This window comes from Dipodomys merriami, unplaced genomic scaffold (genome assembly GCF_024711535.1).
Source record: "Dipodomys merriami isolate MVZ:Mamm:240054 unplaced genomic scaffold, mDipMer1.0.p SCAF_41, whole genome shotgun sequence".
Taxonomy (NCBI): domain Eukaryota; kingdom Metazoa; phylum Chordata; class Mammalia; order Rodentia; family Heteromyidae; genus Dipodomys; species Dipodomys merriami.
Window position 1 is genome coordinate 3,766,907 of NW_027205715.1, and position 21,014 is coordinate 3,787,920.

A 21,014-nucleotide genomic window follows, 5' to 3' on the forward strand; every position below is an offset into this window, starting at 1 on the left:
CTGTGCTGCTAACCAGCATAGCTGCCCCCTCTCTCCTGCAGTGTTTTCTACTTTTTGTTTGCTTGCTTGTTTTGAGATACTATGTAGCCCAGGCTGGACTTGAACTCAGACCCTCCTGCCTCAGCTCCTAGTACTAGGGTTACAGGTGTGTCCCACCACACCTGGCTTGTTTTGTAGCGTTGGAACAGAGAGGCTATTTCTGTAGGACCCTATTGCCATGGGTTCCCTTCTCCAACTTCCCTTGGTGTCCACACCCCATTCTGACCTCTGCCCAGCAACGTTCAAAGTGGAAAATCATCTTGTTCCATAAAACAGTAATCGGCGGGGTGGGGAGAGGGAGGAGCCAGGGGTCCCCAGGGACCGCAGGAGCTTAGGGACATCATGTGGTGACATTTGATTTCCACACCTCGGCCTGACCCAAGGTGTCCTGGGATTCTAGGGGGGACCTACACAGATGGGGACACACGGGCTCAGCCAGGCAGGGAAGAAGCGGGGCACACTTGGCACCTCACTCTGCCTCCTCCTCCTTCTTCTCTTCCGTCACCTCCACGGACAGCTGCGAGGGCCTGGCCGCCTCTGCGTCTTTCTCGCTGCCTCCTTCAGGCTTGGATGCTGGTGGGGGTGGAGGCTGAGTGGTTGTGGGCTCTTGGGGTTCTGGGGGAGCCGTCTGATCTGCAGGGCCCGAGCCTGCCTCTCCCTCTCCAGCGGCTTCTTGTGCGCTCTTGGCCTGAAATCCAGTAAGGGTGTGTGGTGAGGCATCTCCTCCGGGGGCTGGGAGGGGCCTGAGCCAGCTCCTGTTCCCACTTCCCAGGAGACTAGACAGACAGGCCCTGGGAGGCCTGGCAGGGTCCTGGAACTGAGCATCACCGGCATTTGGGAGGCACAGAATGGATCACCAGAACGTTGAAGGATGAAAGGCCCAGTGACATTTCATGGAAAGCCTTGGGGACATTTTTAATTCTTGGGTCATAGGCTGCAAGCCCGGGTGAAGGCTTTAGTTCAGGCCCTGTCCCATGCATGGAGGTGAGGGATGCCCATGAGGAAGGGCCATCAAGGGCCTCAAAAGGCTGAGCCATCCTGCCTGCCCCCTCCCCTGCCCTCCCCTGTTACTTTGGATAGCCAGTCCCGGGGCAGTGAGGAAATCTAAGACCTGGGTAAAGGTGACGCAAGCAGGGGACTGGCATGGCAGCCTGGCCACCCTTCTGAGGCCTGCCATTGGGCCGAACTGACCCTTGTTTGGGGACTTGGTGGGTGCCTACAGCCTCTACCCTGTGCAGCCTCAACAGGCACTGGCAGAGCTGTAGCTGGGTATAATGAACAAGCCTTTGTGGATGCCCGTGAGCCCTGTGGCTCTCTCTGGCCCTATCCGTACAGGGAAGGAAACTGGGGAGGGAACAGACCCCAGTGTGTGCGTCTAGAGGGGGGCCTCAGCTGCTCAGCACCCCTGGAAGAAGAGTGGCTATGAGGACTAGAGTTCCCCGAAGATTTGCTCAACAGTAAGGCTTTGCGGGAAGGGGATGATGGCAGTAGGAGGGGACAGGATTCTTCTAGAAGCCAAGGCACCACGGTGGCTTTGGTGATCTGCTGTCTCACTGTTCCTGGGTGCTTTGGCGCCCGGTTGCACCCTGCTCTGTTCACGCTAAGCCCTGCCAATGCCCTTCTAGGATGGGATGCTCAGACAGGATTTTGAACTTGCAGAACTCAGGCCAGAGCCAGGAGAACCATGGGAAGGCTGAGGAAGAGCTGTCACCAAAGGCTTTACAGCCCGCATGGCCACCATGAGCACGTGGGTCTCAGAGAGCTGGGGGACCTCCCTGGTTCACAGTGACAGCGCTGGGATTTGCCTTGAGCTCCCGCTATTCAGCCCTGGCTGTTGTCAAGTGCAGGAGAAAGCCTTTTATTAGAACACGCATGCACACCGCATTCACCTCTGAGCAGCTAGCTGACACGTAGCTTGGATGTCACGTGACAGACTCTGGCTGCCAAATGACCCCCAGAGTGGATCCTCTGACTCACAGTAGCCTGGATTGAGGCTGAATTTATTGGGCCCCCTCTGAGCTCGGTCGCTCCCGTGTTGCCAGTCTCCCCTGCCCTCCCCCAATCCTCGTTCACTAAGTAGCCTTCCCAAAGGATAGTCATGAACAGACATAATTAGTGCAATTATTCTACTTGACATTCTTGGCTTTAGTCACAGAGAAAAAAAAAAAAGTCCCAGAGCTCATTTGAATATTTCCTTTACATTTCTGAGAGTGGGGGGCAGTGGTCCTGTGCCTAACTGTGGGATTTTTCCTTTCAAATAGTTTCAGCTGTCACAGACGCAGTGTGGAGCAGAGGAGAACACCACTGTCACCTGGGGAGGTCAGCCTCCATCCTCAGACCTCGGCAAGAGTGCCAGGGGTTCCCCTTGGGGCTCACCTTCCCCCCATTCTTGGCCCAGGACTGGGCACATGTGTGACCCAGGTCTCCCAACCCCATCCCAGATTACTGAACATTCCTCGGAACTTGCATGTGTTCTGGTTCTGTCCTGGCTGTGCTTCCTGTTGGGTTACCCCAAGGAGGGTGAGTTCCCACACATAGCCATCTACCTGGGAAAACTAGTTCCATAGGCTAAGCTGGGCCGTGTGTGTGTGTGTGTGTGTGTGTGTGTGTGTGTGTGTGTGTGTGTGTGTGTGTGTGTGTGATGCCAGTACTGGAGCTTGAACTCAGAGCCTGGGCACTGTCCTTGAACTTTTGTGCTCAAGGCTAGCGCTCTACCACTTGAGCCATAGCTCCACTTGCAGCTTTTTGATGATTGATTGGCAATAAGACTTTCCTGCCCAGGCTGGCTTTGAGCCACAATCCTCAGATCTCAGCATCCCAAGTAGCTAGGATTATAGGCAGAAGCCACGGGTACCTGGCTGCCCCAGGCTTTTGGATGGAGTCTGATCAGAACTTGTCAATTAGTGGATCCCAAATCTCTCTATATTCTCAAGCTAATTTGAACTTCCTTGCCTTCTGTCATTTGCAAGGAAGCAGTCCTTACCACTGAATGGCCCTTGCTCAGGGGTCTCAACCTCTCCCTGGTGCAAATCTGTGACTGGGCCCCCACCCCAGTTACCTGTTCCAGCAACTGCTGCTCTCTTGCTGCTGCCTCCAGCGCCGCCAGCTCCTTCAGCCGGGCCCGGAGGTGGGCGAGCTTGCCACCGCCTTTGGCTCCCTTAGCCCCCATCTTTCCTGCTGCAGCCAGAGCCGCATTGAAGAGTTTGGGGGTGCCCGCACGTGGGGGGAGGATGAGTACACTCTTCTGTTCTTTGGGCTTGTTGTTACTCCTCAGCATACGCCTGAAAGAGAGCCATACTCTTTATGGGGCAAGAGATCTGGGTAGGTTTTTGGAGGGGGGAGAATGTGGAGGGGTACTAGGTCTTGGGCATTGTCCCTTAGCGTTTCTGCTCAAGGCTACTTAACTCTACTACTTGAGCCACAGCTCCACTTCTGGTTTCTTGGGTGGTTAATTAGAGATGAGTCACACAGACTTTCTTGCCTGGGCTAGCCTTGAGACTGGATGGTCAATCTCAGCCTCTTGAGTAGCTCGGATTACAGACATGAGCCATCGGTACCCAGCTGAGAACTCTGGTTTTTTGAGGGGTTGGGATGGGAGCTGGGGCCTTGCACATGCTAACCAAATGCGTGTTCATGGATTCTTCCCTTCTGCACAATTATCAGGCATTCTGATAGCTTTGAAAAGGTGTTTTGTGGTTGTTTGCATAATTATTTTCCCAAGGCATCTTGAATGCTTGGAAAAAGTGTTCTATCACTGAGCTACACCTGCAGCCCTAGATACGTGTGTGTGTGTGTGTGTGTGTGTGTGTGTGTGTGTGTGTGTGTACCAGGGTTGAACTCAGGACTTCTTGCTCTCTCAAAGCTTTGTCTGCTCACAGTGGGCACTCTACCACTTGAGCCATGCCTCTAATTCATGCTGATTCTTGTGCCCCTGACAGTTGGACAAAACTGAGACTCGGAGTGGGTGTGGGAGCCACATGGCTGAGGTTGCCAGTAAGTGGTACAGGCAGCATCATAGCCCTGATCGACTGCAGTGGAGCACCCAGTGTCTCTCAGTACACGCAGAATTTCCCATCACACAGAAGCCCTGTCTTTCTGTGGGACTCCGCGTGCTGGGAATGTGTGATGAGCAACTTGGCCCAAGAACAAATGAATTTCGCCTGCAATCTTGCGGGTCTAGACTACTAATTGGCAAATTCATTCATCAGGCTGCCAGCATAACTTGTTTGTTTAAAAATGAGGCCATTACTGGCTGCTTATCTAATCAGAGGCAATGGGTTTAAATTGTGCATAGTGATATTAATTGACCAAGATTTGCATTTTCTCCCTGCCCTCCCCCCCACCTCCTCACTCAGCCAGAGAATACAAACAGGATAATTCATCAGAGGCCTCACAGGCCCCAGCCCTGCCCTGCCACCTGTGTTATTTGAGTCCATAATTCAGGAAGGCTCACTCTGGTGCAAAATAGCACAAAACAATGACCCCCAGGAACTGCTGCAAGCTACGCTGTGCTGGCCAGCTCAGAAGGCCAAGCCGGCTTCTGGACATTCTAGAGGAGGGCAGTTAATGCCCCTGTTCAGATGATGAGACAGCCCCAGTAGATTGCCAAGCCCCCAACCTACTGAGGAACCATCCCAGGTCATGGGGACAAGGATATGGGTATCGTCATGCAGTGCAAGACCCCAGACTTGATCCGGAAGAAAAGAAGAAAAGCAAAAAACTATAAGTGATACTTTTGGGACAATTAGGAAAATTTGCCTATGGATTACTGATGAGATAATAGCTCTGACTCCAGCATAAAGGTCCTGATTTTGATAAAGGTGCTGTAGTAATCTCAGTCCTATCCTTAGCTTTTTTTTTTTTTTTTTTTCCAGTCATGGGGCCTGAACTCTGGGCCTGGGTGCTGTTCCTCAGCTCTTCAGCTCCAGGCTAGCCCTGAACTACTTGAGCCACAGTGCCACTTCCAGTTTTCTCGTGGCTAATTGGAGATAAGAATCTCACAGACTTTCCTGCTTAGGCTGGCTTTGAACCTCGATTCTCAGATCTCAGCCTCCTGAGTAGCTAGTATTACAGCTGTGAGCCACCAGTGCCCAGCTTCTTAGCTTCTTTTTTTTTTTTAATTGTTGCTGGGAATGTTGTTGTTGTTAATTTTTTGAGATTGGAGGGCTGAGGGGGGGGTCTCATCATGGAGCCCAGGCTGGCCTTGAACTTGTGATCTTCCTGCCTCAGCCTCCTGAGTACAGAGATTACAGGTATATACCATAATACCAGTTTAACATCTGTGTGTGTGTGTGTGTGTGTGTGTGTGTGTGTGTGTGTGTGTGTGTGTGTGTGTGTGTGTGTGTGTGTGTGTGTGTGTGTATTGATCCTGGGGCTTGATCTTAGGGCTGGGCACTCTCCCTTAGCTTTTTTGTTCAAGGCTAGTGCTCTAGCACTTGAGCCACAGCTCCACTTCTGGCTTTTTGGTGGATAATTGGAGAGTCTAGCTGACTTTCTTGTTCAAGTTGACTTTGAATCTTTTTTTTTTCTTCTGGTTGTGGGGCTTGAACTCTGGGCCTGGGTGTTTGGGTGCTATCCCTTAGCTCTTCAGCTCAAGGCTAGCGTTCTACCACTTGAGCCACAGCTCTTCTTCCAGCTTTTTCTGCTTATGTGGTGCCGAGGAACCAAACCAGGGTCTCATGCATGAGAGGCAAACACTCTACCACTGAGCCACTTTTCCAGCCCAACTTTGAATCTTAATCCTCAGATCTCAACCTCCTCAACCTCCTGACTAGCTAGGATTACAGCCATAAGCCATGAGCCACTGGCACTTGGCACACAAGTGTACACACATACACACACACACACACACATGCACACACACACAAATGAAAAAAAAAAGTCAATTCTGTACCTGGCCTTCTTCCGGAGTAACTTCTGAGATTCAGGATAATGCACTAAAATTTCATTCAAGTCCTTCTTGTCCAGAATGAAGAGGTTGGTGAAGCCGTGAGCCACGACATTGGCTGTGCGCCGGTTCCCTCCCCCAACCGCCAGCAAGCTGGGACGAAGAGGGAAGGAGGTGAGGCCACTCCGAGGCTGTAGTCCTGACCACATTCAACTCTGTCATCCCCTACCCTCTCAGGGCCACACCCCAAGGCCCGTGAGAGTCCCAGCCTTGTGCTTTGCAGCAGGGGCCAGTCCCCCAAAGTTCCAGAATCCCTCCAGCTTTTGTTCAGAGCTCACGCTTTACCCTCGCCCCTCTGACCTTATCTCTCCAAACACAGATCCGGCTTTGAGCGTCACCAGCACAGCCTTCCCGTCCGGGCCGCCCAGCACCTGCACCTGCCCAGCCTGGATGATGTACATTTCACGGCCAATCTCCCCCTGGAACAGAGGACTACTGAGCCCCTTTGCTGTCCCTCACAGAGACCCAGTAAGGAAACATTGAGGCTCATCCAAGCCCTGCACCACCACTCAGTGTCCCAAGGTGGGGGCCGATCACTTCCTCTGTGCACTGGGGACAGAACCCTTGTCTCCCCACTCCATATAACAGACAAGTTGTAGCATCAGGAATGGGCACTGAGATCTGCCTGCCTTAGCCTCCAGAGTGCTGGGATTACAGGAGTACATACCACACACTTGGTCCTCTGTTACTTTATTGTTTTCAACAAATGTTTCCTGGTCATCTCTCTCTCTCTCTCTCTCTCTCTCTCTCTCTCTCTCTCTCTCTCTCTCTCACACACACACACACACACACACACACACACACCTTACCTCTACCTCTCTGTGGGAAGGAAGAGAGTTGAATTTCCTTGTTTCTGTGTTTGGTCTGACACAGAATCAAGATGTGAGGGTTCCCCACTGACCACCAGCCTACCAATGTTCCAGAGAGAATGTCAGTGCTGACCAGGGAAGCAGAGGGCATAGTGCTCACCCGGCACCCACTTTAACTCAACTATAGTTTCCCCAGCACCACAATGGCCTCCTCTCCCCCACAGAAAATTACATCACCGCACAGACAAGAACAGCAGCAATCATGCCCACCCTGTGCCAGGCACAGTGCCCTGCTTATCCAATCCTGACAACTCCACTACACGGAAAGCCTTACTTCCTCCCTGAGACAGATCCCAGAGAGGATAAGCCACCTGCCCAAGGCTGCGCAGCTGAGAAGTCTCACTTCAATGTCTGGCAGATTACAGTACTATTCCAATACACTGAATCGTCTCTAAGGTCGCAGCTTTAAATTCCCAGCCATTGGGCTGGACATTGTAGTACAGGCCTATGATCCAATCATTGGGAAATCTGAGACAAGAACGTGGAGAATTAGAGGCCAGGAGGGCTACACAATGAGATCCTATTACAACAAACAAACAAACAAAGAAACAAAGAAATCTCAGCCCTCTGCAGCACCCTTTTCTTCCTCTTCCCTGGTTCTCTGCCTCCAGAAAGTTCAACGCTAGGTGGCACACTACCCACCTAGAGACAGGGGTCCTCAATCTTACAGTGCCTGCTTGGGCAATATTTTCACCCTGGTATGCGCACTCAGCCTTATGAACAACTCTAACCAAGAGAACTGAGACCTAGGTTTCTGTCCCCTTGACCTCAGTGACCTTGAATCCCAAAGGCAGGGAGCAGAAAGGGCTGTGGACACTGTTTCCCAGGTTTAAAGCCATGTTTTCCCTGGGAGGAAACTGGGGAGTGGGGCCTGGGGCATCCAGAGAGGACACAAGTGTCCCCACGCTAGGGGAGCCCCTCCTCTGGATGTTGTGGGAAGGGGGACCCTGAATGGGCATTTATTCTATTTTTCAATTACTCATCTGGACTTTAGTGTGATATCGCCTTTGTGTTTTGTTTTGTTTAAGAGTCTCACCAGGTAGCCTACAATGTGCGATTCTCCTGCTTCAGCCTCCCGAGTGATGGGATTATAGGCATATACCACAATGCCAGGCCTAAATCTTCCAATTTTTAAAGGTTAGGGAATAGTTCGACTTAAAAAGATCAGAAAACATCTATCAACACGTCTCTGTCCTGGATCCCAGGATGTGGGACCAGAAGGCTACTACTATCTAATGGAGAGGCTGAGGTAGCAGCCTCGGGAGCTGCCTCCCCTCCGGCCCCATTTTTGTGATGGGAAGACTGAGGCCTTGGAAGCCTCTCTGGAGACACAGGCAGGACCCCTTTCAGGCTCCTCCACCCCTGTAGGGCAGGCTCTTCACCCCTCACCCCAGCTACCACATCCCCAGGGAGAGGGAGCTTGGGAAATGCCTGGCAGAGCCCCCTGTGCACATCTGCATTCACATCCACAGTTGGACACAGCCTCCCATTCCCAGGCCAGCAGCTCCCCAGGAGCCTGGCTCTGCCCGACTTGCAGACCCTGAGCCACCCGGGCTCCCAGGCAGCGCCCAGACTCACCTTCTTGCACACGTAGTCATTGGGCAGGTAGACCACCGAGCGAAGTCTCTTGAGCATGTCGAAGATCATCTGCCGGTCACAGCCCTGCCCCAGGGAAGGGAGGAGAGGGAGGAGTCCCTTTAGAGGAAGGTTTGGGTTTGGGGTGCCCCACTCCTGAGGATGAGGGTGTCCGGGGAGGGGTACCTGAAAGAGTGCCACTTTGCTGACGATGTCATAGTTCACGTCGATGGCCAGGTCCAGGCGCATCTTGTCTGGAAGCTGCACCATCAGCTCCGACTCATCTGTGAAGGGGACCCCGAGGGGTCAGAGCAGGGCCAGGCCAGCCCCCACACACCCAGGCTGAGCTTCTGCAACCGGCTCACCCACCCGCACAGATCAACGCACATTCACACCTTCCCCTGCCACATGCGACCATTCCTGCTCCCAAGAGTGATGTCTCCTCTCTGAGATTTTGTCCACACCAGTCCCTCTGACAACGTCCCTAACTCCTAGTTACTCTTCAAAATCCAGCACCAATGTCACCTCCTCCAGGAAGCCTGCCCACACCCCCCTCTGCTTCTATGTTAGCAGTCTGTGTGCCATAGCACCTCTCACCCCCAAACTGCAATTGTTTATGGGCTGTTCCCCTCAGACCAGATGTTAGAACTGGCTGACCATGTGCCAGGGTTTAGAGCGCATTTTCCAAGATCATTGCACTCAGCCCTCCCAGCCCCAATAGAGGTAAGATGGGTAACAGCTGTCATCCTGAGCAGCAATGCCTTGATGGGGCCACACAGCCACAGGTCAGAGTGGAGGTAGGCTGTAGCCAGAGCAGGCTCACTGGAGTACCTGCAGAACACAGGTGAGGAAGGAGGGTGGGGGAGGAAATGGACGGACAGGAGACCTCCTCCTTCTCTGATTTTTATGTTTTATACTCCCTTGGCCCTTTTTGTTTTCGTGTGTGTGTGTGTGTGTGTGTGTGTGTGTGTGTGTGTGTGTGTGTGTGTGTGTATGTGTGTGCGCGCTAATCGTGGGGCTTGAATTCAGGGCCTGGACACTGTCCCTGAGCTTTTGTGCTCAAGGCTAGTGCTCTACCTCTTGAGCCACAACTCTACTTCCAGCTTTTTGGTGGTTAATTGGAGGCAAGAATCTCACAGACTTTCTTGCCCAGGCTGGCTTCAAACCACAATCCCCAGATCTCATCCCCCTGAGTAGCTAGGCTTACAGGCGTAAGCCATCAGCACCTGGCTGATTTTTATTTATTTATTTATTTTTATGACACGGGTTTCACTTTATAGCCCGGGTTGGCCTTGAACTTGCCATCTGCCTGCCCCAGCCCCTTGAGTGGACTATCATGCCTGATTGCTTCCCTGGTTAATCTGTACGTTGACCTTGGATAGAGCTGTGTCTCAAGGCAGGTCGGGTATAGAGAAAGGGCATCCAGAAAACAAAGCCTTCAGGCTTTGGGAACGCAGGACCGTCCAGCTTCGTTCACCTCACAGACCTTGCTAGGGCCTCTCACACCAATATTGGGGTCACAGCCAAGGAGGCCCGAGGGGTCAGGACCTCAGAGTCAGAGGATGAGGGAGGAACCCCAAGATGGGGTGCCAGGTGTCAAGGGTTGTCTGGGGGAGGCTGTTGGCCTCCAGAGCATGGCCAGCTTACCCAGCATGCCTTGGGAGTGCCAGGTGTATTCGTACCAGGTCTTGACACGGTTCTGCACGGACCTGGGGATCTTGTAGAAGTTCATGTACTTCACGGTGCTGTCCATGCAGCTGCGATAATAGGTCTGGCCAGCGGTGGCAGCACCTACCACATCTCTCATCTACAACAGGGTTTGAGGTGTCATTCACAGTGAAGTCCACACATTGGAGGCTTTACTGGGGGAGGAAGCCGGCCTTCTGCAGGGATGTGGGAAGAGAAAGCCGGCTGGCTCAGGCTGGCCTCAGGTGAAGGGGCTCTTCCAGGTGGGGAGTGCCTCATTGGAGCTATGCACGCCCTGTGCTGGAGGAAATAGGAGCCCCAAGTTCTGTTTTCAGGGTGCTGCCCTCCAAAAGTTGCTTGAGGACTCTAATTGTCACCTCATGCTTGGACTAGAATGTAAGACCTCCCTCCCGCCCCACCTGTTAGAAAGGACACAGTCCAAGGCCTCAGTCTTACAGAAAACTGTGTAGCCTTCCCTCTTGGCCCCCCCTCCACACTCATATCACTATCCAGAGAAGGCTCTCCCCCCTCCCGCAGAACTCTGGGCTCCTTTTGTAGTCCAGTGCCCATGGCAGGGCCATGGGTGTAGAGGAGGATGCTTCTGACAGAGATGGGGGTGGGGGACCTGCAGTGGGAGTGTCTATAGGTAGGAGGGGTCTGTGATGGGAGTGTCTATAGATGGGAGGGGCCTGTGGTGGGAGGCGGGCCCATGGGAGGGGCCAGGATGCTTGGGTGGGGTCCCAGCTACCTGTCCAATCATCACAGAGAAAGCAAAGACACCAGTGAAATAGTTCAGCAGCTGGAAGACAATTTCAAAGAGCGTCTGGGGATCAGGCAGCCCCCCAATGGTGATGAGAGTCTTCACGGCCCAGTAATAGCAGCGAATGTAACTAGAAAGAGAAAAAAAGGAACCCTGGTTATCACAGGACTCGCTCTGCCACCCTTGGGGGTGTGGCTCAGACACCTCCTGAACCTTTTGCATGATGCAAAATGGGGGTACTGTTACAGTACCTGGATACACAAAAACAGCCTCCAGTCCAGGCAGAGGGTGCAGAGGTTTGCAGAGCAGGTCTGAAGATAAGGTCTAGTTCAGACGTGGCTCTATGCCAACTCTGCAGGGACCTGTGGTCACCCACTCACACAGTGATACCATTTGGATATGCCCCTCCCACCCCCAAAAGCTCACATATCCAAGGCCTGGTCTCTGAGGCAGGCACTATTTGTGAGAGTGGCTCTTTGGGGATGTGACCAGATCAGGAAGGCTCTGCCCTCATCAGTGGATAAGTCCATGGATGGACTCATAGTTTGATGGTAATATTGGGAGGTGGTGATGGGGACTTAGTGGCAGGGCCTGGATGGAGGAAGTGGGTCACTGGGTGTTGTGCCTGTGAAGGATCTACCTTGTTCCCTGCCCCTTCCTGTCTGTTCCTCTCTCTGCTTGCTGGCTGCCATAAGGTGAGATGCTCTGCTAGACTCCACCCTGCCACCATGACTGTAACCTCTGAAGTTGTGAACCAAAATAAACCTTTAAGGTTTATTATACTTGCAAGTATATGGCACACTAACTCCCCAAAGCTCCAGGAGATCCGGAAGGCTGGGTGGGAGGAGAGACTGGCCCTGATGGCTGGGCCCTAAAAGGTCCACAAAATTTTCTTTTGCTTTTGTGTTGGCTAATGGAAAGCCAGAGCAGCATTAAAGGTGGAAGATACTGTCGGCCCTCCATCTACAGGGTCAACCAACCACAAGTGGAAAACATTTGGAGAATTGGGTTTGCACTGAATATGAACAGACTTTGTTCAGCTCATTGTTTCCTAAACAGCACAGTATAACAACTATTGACATAGCATTTGTATTGGGTATTATAATGAATCTTGAGTTGAATTAAAGAATTCAGGAGGCTGTGTGTGTGTGTGTGTGTGTGGTGTGTGTGTGTGTGTGTGTGTGTGTGTGTGTGTGTGTGTGTATTTGCACTTCATAAAAGGGCTTGGGCATCCACCCATAGATTTTGTTATCCCCTGGGATCATAGAGCCAATATTCATGAATACTGAGGGACAACTATATCTTGAAGACAACCTTCTGGCCCTCTCTTTGTTTCTCTCTGTCTCTGTCTCTGTCTCTCGCTCTCAGTACTACTGGAGTTTGAACTTGGAGCTTTGTGCTTACTAGGTAGGTGATCTACCACAAGTTCAAACCTAGGCCCATCTTTTCTGATGCTCCCCTTCCCCATCCATTTTCCAGATAGTGAAACTATGGCTCCTGAAGGCAAAGGGAACCAGCTGGCAAGTCCGAGAGCTGGAACAGGAATGTTGGACACTGATTCTCTGAGATGTCTTATTACCATCAATTAGTTACCAACACAGACTGGTAATCCAACAGAACAGGAAGTATGGATAATAGGGTCCTCCAGTGGCTGATGATCACAAAGCTCCTTGAACCGCTGTCCACACTGTCAGCCCTCCCAGCAGTCAGCAAAGCAGGAGGGCAGCCAGGCAGTGATGGTCAGCTTTCCTGGCCTTCCTGGGCTCCATCTACCAGCTAACTATGCATTTGGGCCCTATAGCCAGGCTGCCTGGGATCAAAGTCACTGTCTAACTACATAGCCTGGACCTATTTCTCTACTACTCTAAGCCTTCTCCTCTAATAAGGACTTAAGTGGAGTGCCTTCCACAGGTGACTGCAAGAAAAGCGGGAGCTGCTAGGACAGAGCCAGGTGCCTTCCGGGTACTTGCAGTGAACAGCCTGGCCTGTGTCCTCAGGAAGATTGGGGATCTATGGGGATAGGAAGGAGATGTGCACTGAGTGCCCCAGAAGAAGCAGTTGTTAGAGGCTGGGGTGGGGGGCTCTGCATACAAGGCTTTGGTCAGGGCTATCTGCCTTCCTACACCTGAGGGTCATCTGTTGCCTAGACATTGCAGGACAACAGGCCAGCTTGATGGTCAGGTCCCTATCATACTGCTTCTGGCCAGCAGAGGGCGTAGAGAATAACCTTTAGCTGAACAGAGCCGTCTTTGATCTTCCTAACCATTGGACAGGGCATGGGGGTCTAGGTGTTTGTGTGTTTGGGGCATTGAACTGGGGTTTGAACTAGGATTTGAACTCAAGGCCTCATACTTGTTCAGCTTGCTTTCTTAGTGGGTGCTTTGAGCCACACATCTACTTTTTACTAGTTATTTTGAAGATCAAATCTCAGGGACATTTCTGCCCAGATTGGCTTCTAACCTCAGTCCTCCTGATCTTAGCTTCTTGCTTAGCTAGGATGAAAGGGGTGAGCCACTGGCTCACAGCAGGACTGGACTGTAGCAAGGCCATGAACAGAGAAAGCATAGGAGCTGTGTCCTCAAACGTTGGCGTCCCTTTACCACTCCTAGTTGGAGGATTGTTGTACTGGGTGGCCTACCTTAGAGTCCCCTGTGCTGCACCTGTGAGTTCCTCCCTACGTGCTTCAGGCCAGGCAAAGTCAAAGCTGAAGAGTTTGCAGCATTTGCAGAAACTGAGGCCCAGAGCAAGCACCCAACAAGCAATGGTCATTCATTTTAAAGTTATTACTTGCACTCTCAGCTCTGTTGAGGTATTTCCTCTCCCTGTTTACACTTCATTGATGAACAATAGGGGAAGAAGGCTGCTGCCAGTGAGGTGTGCCCTTCCCAAGGCAAAGCATCTAGAACTCCCAAGATGAGCCCAGAGTGCAGCTCCATCCTTCCTCCCCTCCCTCCTTGTCAGCTTTCCCCAGGGCTGCCAGCCCTGTCCCTATCCAGGAAAGCAGGTTCTTAAAGTACCTGGATGTGAATCCCCATGAGAATTGAAACAAAACCAAGAACTGGCCCTTTGAAAAGCTAAATTCTTTGGCCAAGTGTGATGACTCCCACCTGTAATCCCAGCTAATTGTGAGATAGAAACTGGGGAGAATTGTAGTTTAAAAATAAGCCAGTAGCCGGGCACCGGTGGCTCATGCCTGTAATCCTAGCTACTCAGGAGGCTGAGATCTGAGGATCACGGTTCAAAGCCAGCCCTGGCAGGAAACTCTGTGAGACTCTTATCTCCAATAAACCACTAAACCAATAAACCAGAAGTGGTGCTGTGGCTCAAGCGGTAGAGCGCTTGCCTTGAGCTGAAGAGCACACGGACAGCACCCAAGCCAGAGTTCAAGCCCCACAACACACCACACACACACACACACACACACACACACACACACACACACACACACACACACAGACACACACACACACAAATAGCCAGTGTCATTCCTGGTATGGTAGTATATACCAATGGTCTCTGCTGTGCTGGAGGCATAGGATAGATAGGAGGATTGCAGTTGGAGGCTGACCCAGGCAAAAAGCTTGAGACCTTATCTGAAAAATAACCTAAAACAAAAAGGACTAGGGACATGGCTCAAGTGGTAGAACACCTGCCTAGCAAGCTCAAAGCCCTGAATTCAAACCCAAGTACCACTTAAAGCAAAATAAAAAAAACCACAACTTTTGAAAAAGAACTACATTTTCTAAATTTCGCACTACCGGATGTTGAAATTTCTGGACCAGAGGTTATGAAGCCCTTCTCTGGCATGCTGGCTACCAAATAATAACCCTTGCCTGCCTTGCTGGCTACACCATACCCACAGCTGGTGGGGGGAAGAGGACTGGCCAGTGTCTAGGCACACGCTGGAAAGCTTATCTTGAATGTGAAGTGCCTGTCGTCCTAGCCTTCAGGAGGCTAAGGTAAGGCAGGAGGATTTCAAATTCAACGCCAGCCTGGGCTACACAGTGAAACCGTGTCTCAGTCCCTCTCCCTCCTGACAAAGAATCCTGAATGTGGTGTTATCCCCTACTTTGTAGAAGAGAACACTGAGTCTCAAAAGAATAAGTTCCCCACCAAGCTCAACAGGGTAGATTTGACACGGAACTGGTGCTCAGCCCTTCGTGTAGAAGGGACTTTATATCCTCTCTGTTATCATGTGAGGGGCTCAGTGGATGAGTGGATAGGCGGATGGATGGATGGATGGATGGATGGATGGATGGATGGATGGATGGATAATGAACAGATAGATGGATGTACGGATAGATGATGGATGAAGGATGGATGATGGACAGATGATAGGTGGGTGGATGGATGGATGGATGGATGGATGATGAGTGCATGAGTGAATGGATGGACAGATGGGTGGATAGTCTAGAAGAGCCAGGGATCAGGAATGGGGATGGATTCAGCAGAGGGGAACAGGGAACAGAACATTGGTGGTGAGGAGTATCAGACACTGGTTCCATCCCAGACAGCTTCCATCTGCTGTAGATGTCAGGAACTCACTTCATGCCTGCCTGGATTCTACAGATCCTGAGGATATCTCCATATGTGTGTCCTTTACATAAGTTCCCTTAGCTGCAGGCCCAGTACAGAAGTGATAGCTGTGGCCATGTGGCCGGGTTGGGCATTGGTCCTGAGAAGAGGCCATTCTGGTGAATGACCACTCCGAAAAGAAAGTCACCTTGGCTGTGAAGGATCCACTGTCTCCCATGCAGCTGGAAGCAAGCACTTGGAGGTAGACAGAGTGTGGACAGGTGGTCCAGGCACTTTATGTCACTAGTAGGGACAGCCCAGGCCCACTTGAAGTGATGCTGTGGTTGGCACCTGAAATGTCCTTCAAAGGCCCTTGTGTTAAAGCCTTGGCCCCAGGTGGATCCTCATAGGAAGTCCTCCGGTCATTGGGGCATGTCCTTGAAGGGGATTGAGGGGCCCTTACTTACAAAAGTAAGTATTAAAGCCAGATAGTGGCTTACACCCAGCTCCTTGGAGGTGGAAATTAGAAGGATTGCAGTTTCAAAAAAAAATTAGGGAAAAAAATTAGCCAGGTATAGTGGCCCTAGCTACAAAGGCTATAGGAAGATCAGTTCAAGGCCAGCCCCATGGAAAAAAATGTGACACTCTTCTGGAACTATAACTGGGACTGTGGGCATGGTTCAAGTAGTAGAGCTCCTACCTAGCAAGTACAAGGCTGAGCTGCAGAGTTCAAATGCCAGTACCATCAAAAAATGAAAACTAGGTATTAACTTAAACGTGCACATGGATTATAACATACATTCTAATTTTAGAAATCTGAAAAAAGGTACCAATCTGGAAAAAAAAAGAATGTATTATTATATAGATTTTTGTCACCGATAGCTTTTTTTTGGGGGGGATAGGATTTTGCTATGTAGTCCAGGGTGGTCTCTTTTTTTTTCAGGGGGGTCCAGTAGTGGGCCTGAACTCTGGGCCTGGGTGCTGTCCCTCAGCTCTTCAGCTCAAGGCTAGCACTCTACCACTTGAGCCACAGCGCCACTTCCAGCTTTTTTCTTTTTGCTTATGTGGTGCTGAGGAATCGAACCCAGGGCCTCATGCATGCAAGGCAAGCACTCTACCACTGAGCCACCTTCCCAGCTCTCCAGGCTGGTTTCTAACTCAATGTTTTTTCTTGCCTCTCCTTCCCAAGGTTTGAGGTTACAGATGTGAATAACCTCACCCAACTTCATCATTAAGCTTTTCTAGCCATAGCTTTGGTAGCCACCCATTTCATCATGGTGCCAGGACACCTGATAAATGTAAACCTTCGTCCTCTCACCACTTTGGACAGTGTACTTGCCATGCTTTCTAGACTTTGGGGTGTGGAATGGATTTTTCTAGCAGGTCTCCTTCAGGGATGAACCTGCTGTGTGGCAAATAGCATAGGCTCAGGAAATTTAGCATAGGAAGATGTGGAGACCAAGCCCTTGAACCTTAATGTGTCAGCAACTCCTTAGGAGCAAAGTTGCCTTGGCAACTGAGATTCCTTCCCAGGACCCTTTCAGCCCTGGCGTATGGCACACAAGAGCATCAGGCCAGCTCACCTGTTTCCCACACCATCGTACACCCAGTGAGTGGAGCCAATGCCCTGGTAGGCTGATGCCCAGTAGTAAAGACAGGAGTTCAGGTGCAAGCTGTACAGCAAGTAGGCGGTGGTTCTGATGACCCTGGGAGGGGGCGGAGTACAAAGGCAGTGGTGAGAGGACTTGTTAGGATGGCTCACGCCAGGGGAAGGACTGTGGGACCAGCCACTCACAGCTTTCCCCTGCTGGAGCTGTGTAGTTCTGCCAGCCTCCCAGGGGGGTAAACACCCAGCTAGTGGAACTAAGGAAGAACTAGAAAGGCCTTAGCAGATGCTTTTTATTTTTTTGGCAGTAGTGAGGTTTGATCTCAGGACTTCACCTTTGGTAGACAGACATTCTACCACTTGAGCCACGACTCTACTGTTTTGCTTTAGCTATTTTTCATATAGGATTTTTTTTGTTCTGAGATGAAGACTTGAACTCGGTACCTGACACTTTGCTCATTGGCTGCCACTCTACCCACTGAGTCTCACCTCCAATCCCTCATATAGGATCTTGATAATTGGCTGGCCTTGGGTTTCCATCTTCTTACTAGTGTTCCCTATGTACTTGGGATTACAAGTGTGAACAACTAGATAGGGTCTCGCTAACTTTTGCTCAGGGTGGCTTCAAACCAAAATCCAGCTCTAGCTCCTGAGTAGCTGAGATTATAGGTATGGGCCACCATGCCCTGCCCCCAGATGCTCTTTATACTTCAGGTTGTGCTAGTTAGGAACAGTAGTATTTGATCAAAATATTGTCAGGAGTCAGGGTGGACTAGGCCTGGGATAGCTGAGCTGCCCCTGTGGACGAATGCCTGTGGTGAGGGGCGCAGCTGGGAGAGAGCTCCAGGCAGGGAGATGACACTGAGGCCACCGGGCCAGAGGAGAGGCACAAGGCGCCTGTTTCCTGAGCGTGGCCTCTGTGTTCTTACAGAGCAACCCCCCCCCCGCCCCTTGTTAGGATTGTCAGCTCTCTGGGCTGACACCAATGCTGGGAGCGATTCAGGTCAAGTTGCCTGTGTCCTCTTACAATGGGGGGAAACAGGACCTTCTGGTTCTCTGAAAACAAACATCCTGGCCAAGAATAGGCCTGGCTTCCGGTGGTAGAGGTAGGGGAGCCAGAAGGGAAGGCCAGGGGGTGGAAAATGCTGGATGCTGTTGTATTGTGTGTGCATGTGTGTGTATGTGGGGGGGGCTATGCACACATGTGTATACATGTCAGGAGAGGTGGTGGAGGGTTCTGTCTTACCTGTAAACATAGGCTTTGCTGAGGATGGCTTCCAGACGGTTGTTAAACTCAAAGAAGGCCATGTACTGGAGGAAGAGGAAGGCATCAGGGGTAGCCTTGTCTGTGGGTGGCGCTGCCCTCAACTTCCCAGCTGGTCCTAACCATGGCAGGACTAAAGCCCTTCCTCCCTAGGGGGCAGCAGCTGGACAATGACTGCTCAAACCGGAGGCCCTCAGCCCTTGGAGGGAAGAGGTGGGAGGGGGGCATGGACACTCCTCTGATGCCTCCTCAGAAATGACACGTGATGGCGTCAGTTTGCAGAGCCTGGAGACCCTGAGACCTTCCCAATACTGTCACGAAGCTTTCAGTGGTACCTGGGTCCCAGGCCTTGTTTTGAATGTTTATTTAGATAAACAAAGAAGTTAATTAACTAATTGAAATTAAAATAAACACATGTTCTAGAGAAACAGCAGCCTTAATGCTTCTCCCTTGTGCCCTTCAAAGCCTTACTCCTGATAATAAAAGTATACTAAGAATTACTCTTCTTTGCCAAGCTCCTCCCATACGATGGTCACTTTATGTAATTACCTTATTCCTTATTTACTTTGGAAGTATGAGTTGTCCCCCCTCCCACCTTTTTTCCCCAGGGCTAGGGACGGAGGCCAGGGCCTACTAGGTGACAACAGCCCCTCTGTGTCAACAAACCTGAGGTACATACCTCAGAAACTCCCACTAATGCATGGGACACCCACTGGGGACATTGTGCCCCACATCCTCCTTACCTTCAAACAGCGAGGCAGGCGAAGGAGGGGGTTCACACCAAACTTCAAGTACAGAAAATCCAAGGGCAGCAGGGACAACAGATCCATCTGAAATCCCCATGGGACAACACAGTGTGTCACCACCAGAACCCCATGGTTGAGGGGGAGAGGCGGGAAGGATGGGGGGAGGGCACCTTCCATGGAAAACTGGATGCCCCAGGAGACCTCAGACAAGGCATCCCACCAACACGGCCCTTTGTGGCCCCCAGCGGAAACTGAGGTGACACACAGCAGTGGCCGCTGAGGGCCACACCGCCTGCGGGGACTTGGAGGCTGGAGGGCAGCCCCAGGGAGTTAGCCCCAACATTCCCTCATATATCAGCATCATATCACATGGGCCCCTCTAGACCCCGCAGCTTCCCCAGAGGCATGACACCCACATATCTAGCACATACCCTAAATCGGCGAGACTTCTGGTAGTTATTCCGCATCTCCTTCTTGTCCATCTGGAAGGAATGGAAGAATGGTGGTGAATGTGTTAGAGCTTGGCCTAGGAGAACCATGATGAAATTCCTTGCAGATGAAATTCCTTCCCACCAGAGTCACGGTCCACCCACGAAGGTCCCTGGTCACCAGCTATCTAGATGCTCACGTCTTGCAGGACACTATGCTAACGCTCAGCACGCAGCTCTTCTCTGGACCACAGGCCACTGGGGCCACACTTCTATCAGGCCAGGACCAAGGTTGGCCAAAGAATCCTCTTTCCTCTAAGTCATTTTAGAGGCTCCCTCACCTGTCTACATACAGCTGGGCAGGTGTGCCAGTGTGGAATTTTTTTTTTTTTACCTCCATGCTGCTAAGGATGGGACCCAGGGCCTGGTGCTTGTGAAGCAGGTGCCCTACTGCACAGCCCCAGCCCTCGGTGTGCAATTTTAGAAAGTGATTTGCACAAGGAGGTGGAAACAGTGCTGCCTGCTTAGAGTAAGTCTCCGTGAGGGCCTTGGCCTCTCTGGTGAGTGATGCTCCAGCGTGGGTCTCAGCGGTGCAGTCACTTGGCTTTGCAGTTGCCTCGGGATATGCTGGAGGCTGGCAGTTACCTGAGCTGAGCAGCCACCAACATCCCATGTTGGTTCTCACAGCAAGGTTGCACAGTGTGGGGAACCCTACCGACCCCCACTCTACAGATAGGCAAACCGAGGCTCAGAGAAGTCTCATTCAACTGAGTGGTGCAGCTGAGATCTGAACCAGGTACCCCTGTGTTAAAGACCAGTCTCTGGACCACTTTCCTATCTTTCATTCTCTCAGGTGATTCCCACAGCCAGTTCATTTGTGAATGGATTTTATGTGTGTGATTTGAACAGGAAGATGTAAGACAAAAATAAGCCACAAAGAAACTCCTTTTGCAATATCCCCACTCACTGATATTGTCACAGCTCCTGAGGTCTATACCTTCCCCCACCCCCACCCCCGCCCCGCTGCCTGCACGTGACTTACAATGATGTCCCCGCCTCTGACAAACTGCAGGCGCATCTGGAAGACGGTGATGTCCAGGAAGTAGATGAGGTCACACAGGTAGTCCATCAGCAGCCACAGGTGGATGTTGTCCGGCGTCTGGTAGGGGAAGGCCCAGCGCACGGGGATCAGCCAGCAGTTCCAGTTCCAGGCCAGCACCACGAAGAACAGCCACAGGATGTACATCAGGTCTGAGGGGAGAGCAAGAATGTGCTAGCCGGGCGCTGGTGGCTCACGCCTGTAATCCTAGCTACTCAGGAGGCTGAGATCTGAGGATCGAGGTTCAAAGCCAGCCCCGGCAGGAGAGACCGTGAGACTCCTATCTCCAATAAACCACCAGAAAACCGAAAGTGGCGCTGTAGCTCAAGTGGTAGAGCGCTCGCCTTGAGCTGAAGAGCTGAGGGACAGCACCCAGGCCCAGAGTTCAAGCCCCACAACCGACAAAAAAAAAAAAGAATGTGCTAGAAGGTCCACCAGAGAAGGGCTATTCAACTGTACCATCAGTGGAACTTTGTCACA

At 51.5% G+C, this 21,014-nt stretch overlaps 1 protein-coding gene across 1 annotated transcript in view; it reads right to left on the reverse strand.

Moving 5' to 3' along the window:
• Positions 1-21,014, reverse strand: part of Cngb1 (cyclic nucleotide gated channel subunit beta 1) — a 53,654-nt gene continuing 32,640 nt past the window's right edge. The window contains exons 18-30 of the mRNA XM_069992284.1: positions 20,478-20,686; positions 19,439-19,489; positions 19,005-19,091; positions 18,244-18,308; positions 16,975-17,097; positions 10,865-11,006; positions 10,078-10,237; positions 8,617-8,714; positions 8,434-8,517; positions 6,287-6,405; positions 5,933-6,079; positions 3,098-3,320; positions 1-727 (exon numbers count right to left, since the gene is read on the reverse strand). Of these exons, the coding sequence (XP_069848385.1) occupies positions 509-727; positions 3,098-3,320; positions 5,933-6,079; positions 6,287-6,405; positions 8,434-8,517; positions 8,617-8,714; positions 10,078-10,237; positions 10,865-11,006; positions 16,975-17,097; positions 18,244-18,308; positions 19,005-19,091; positions 19,439-19,489; positions 20,478-20,686 (1,727 nt within the window). The 3' untranslated portion in view covers positions 1-508. The remainder of the gene's footprint in view (positions 728-3,097; positions 3,321-5,932; positions 6,080-6,286; positions 6,406-8,433; positions 8,518-8,616; positions 8,715-10,077; positions 10,238-10,864; positions 11,007-16,974; positions 17,098-18,243; positions 18,309-19,004; positions 19,092-19,438; positions 19,490-20,477; positions 20,687-21,014) is intronic.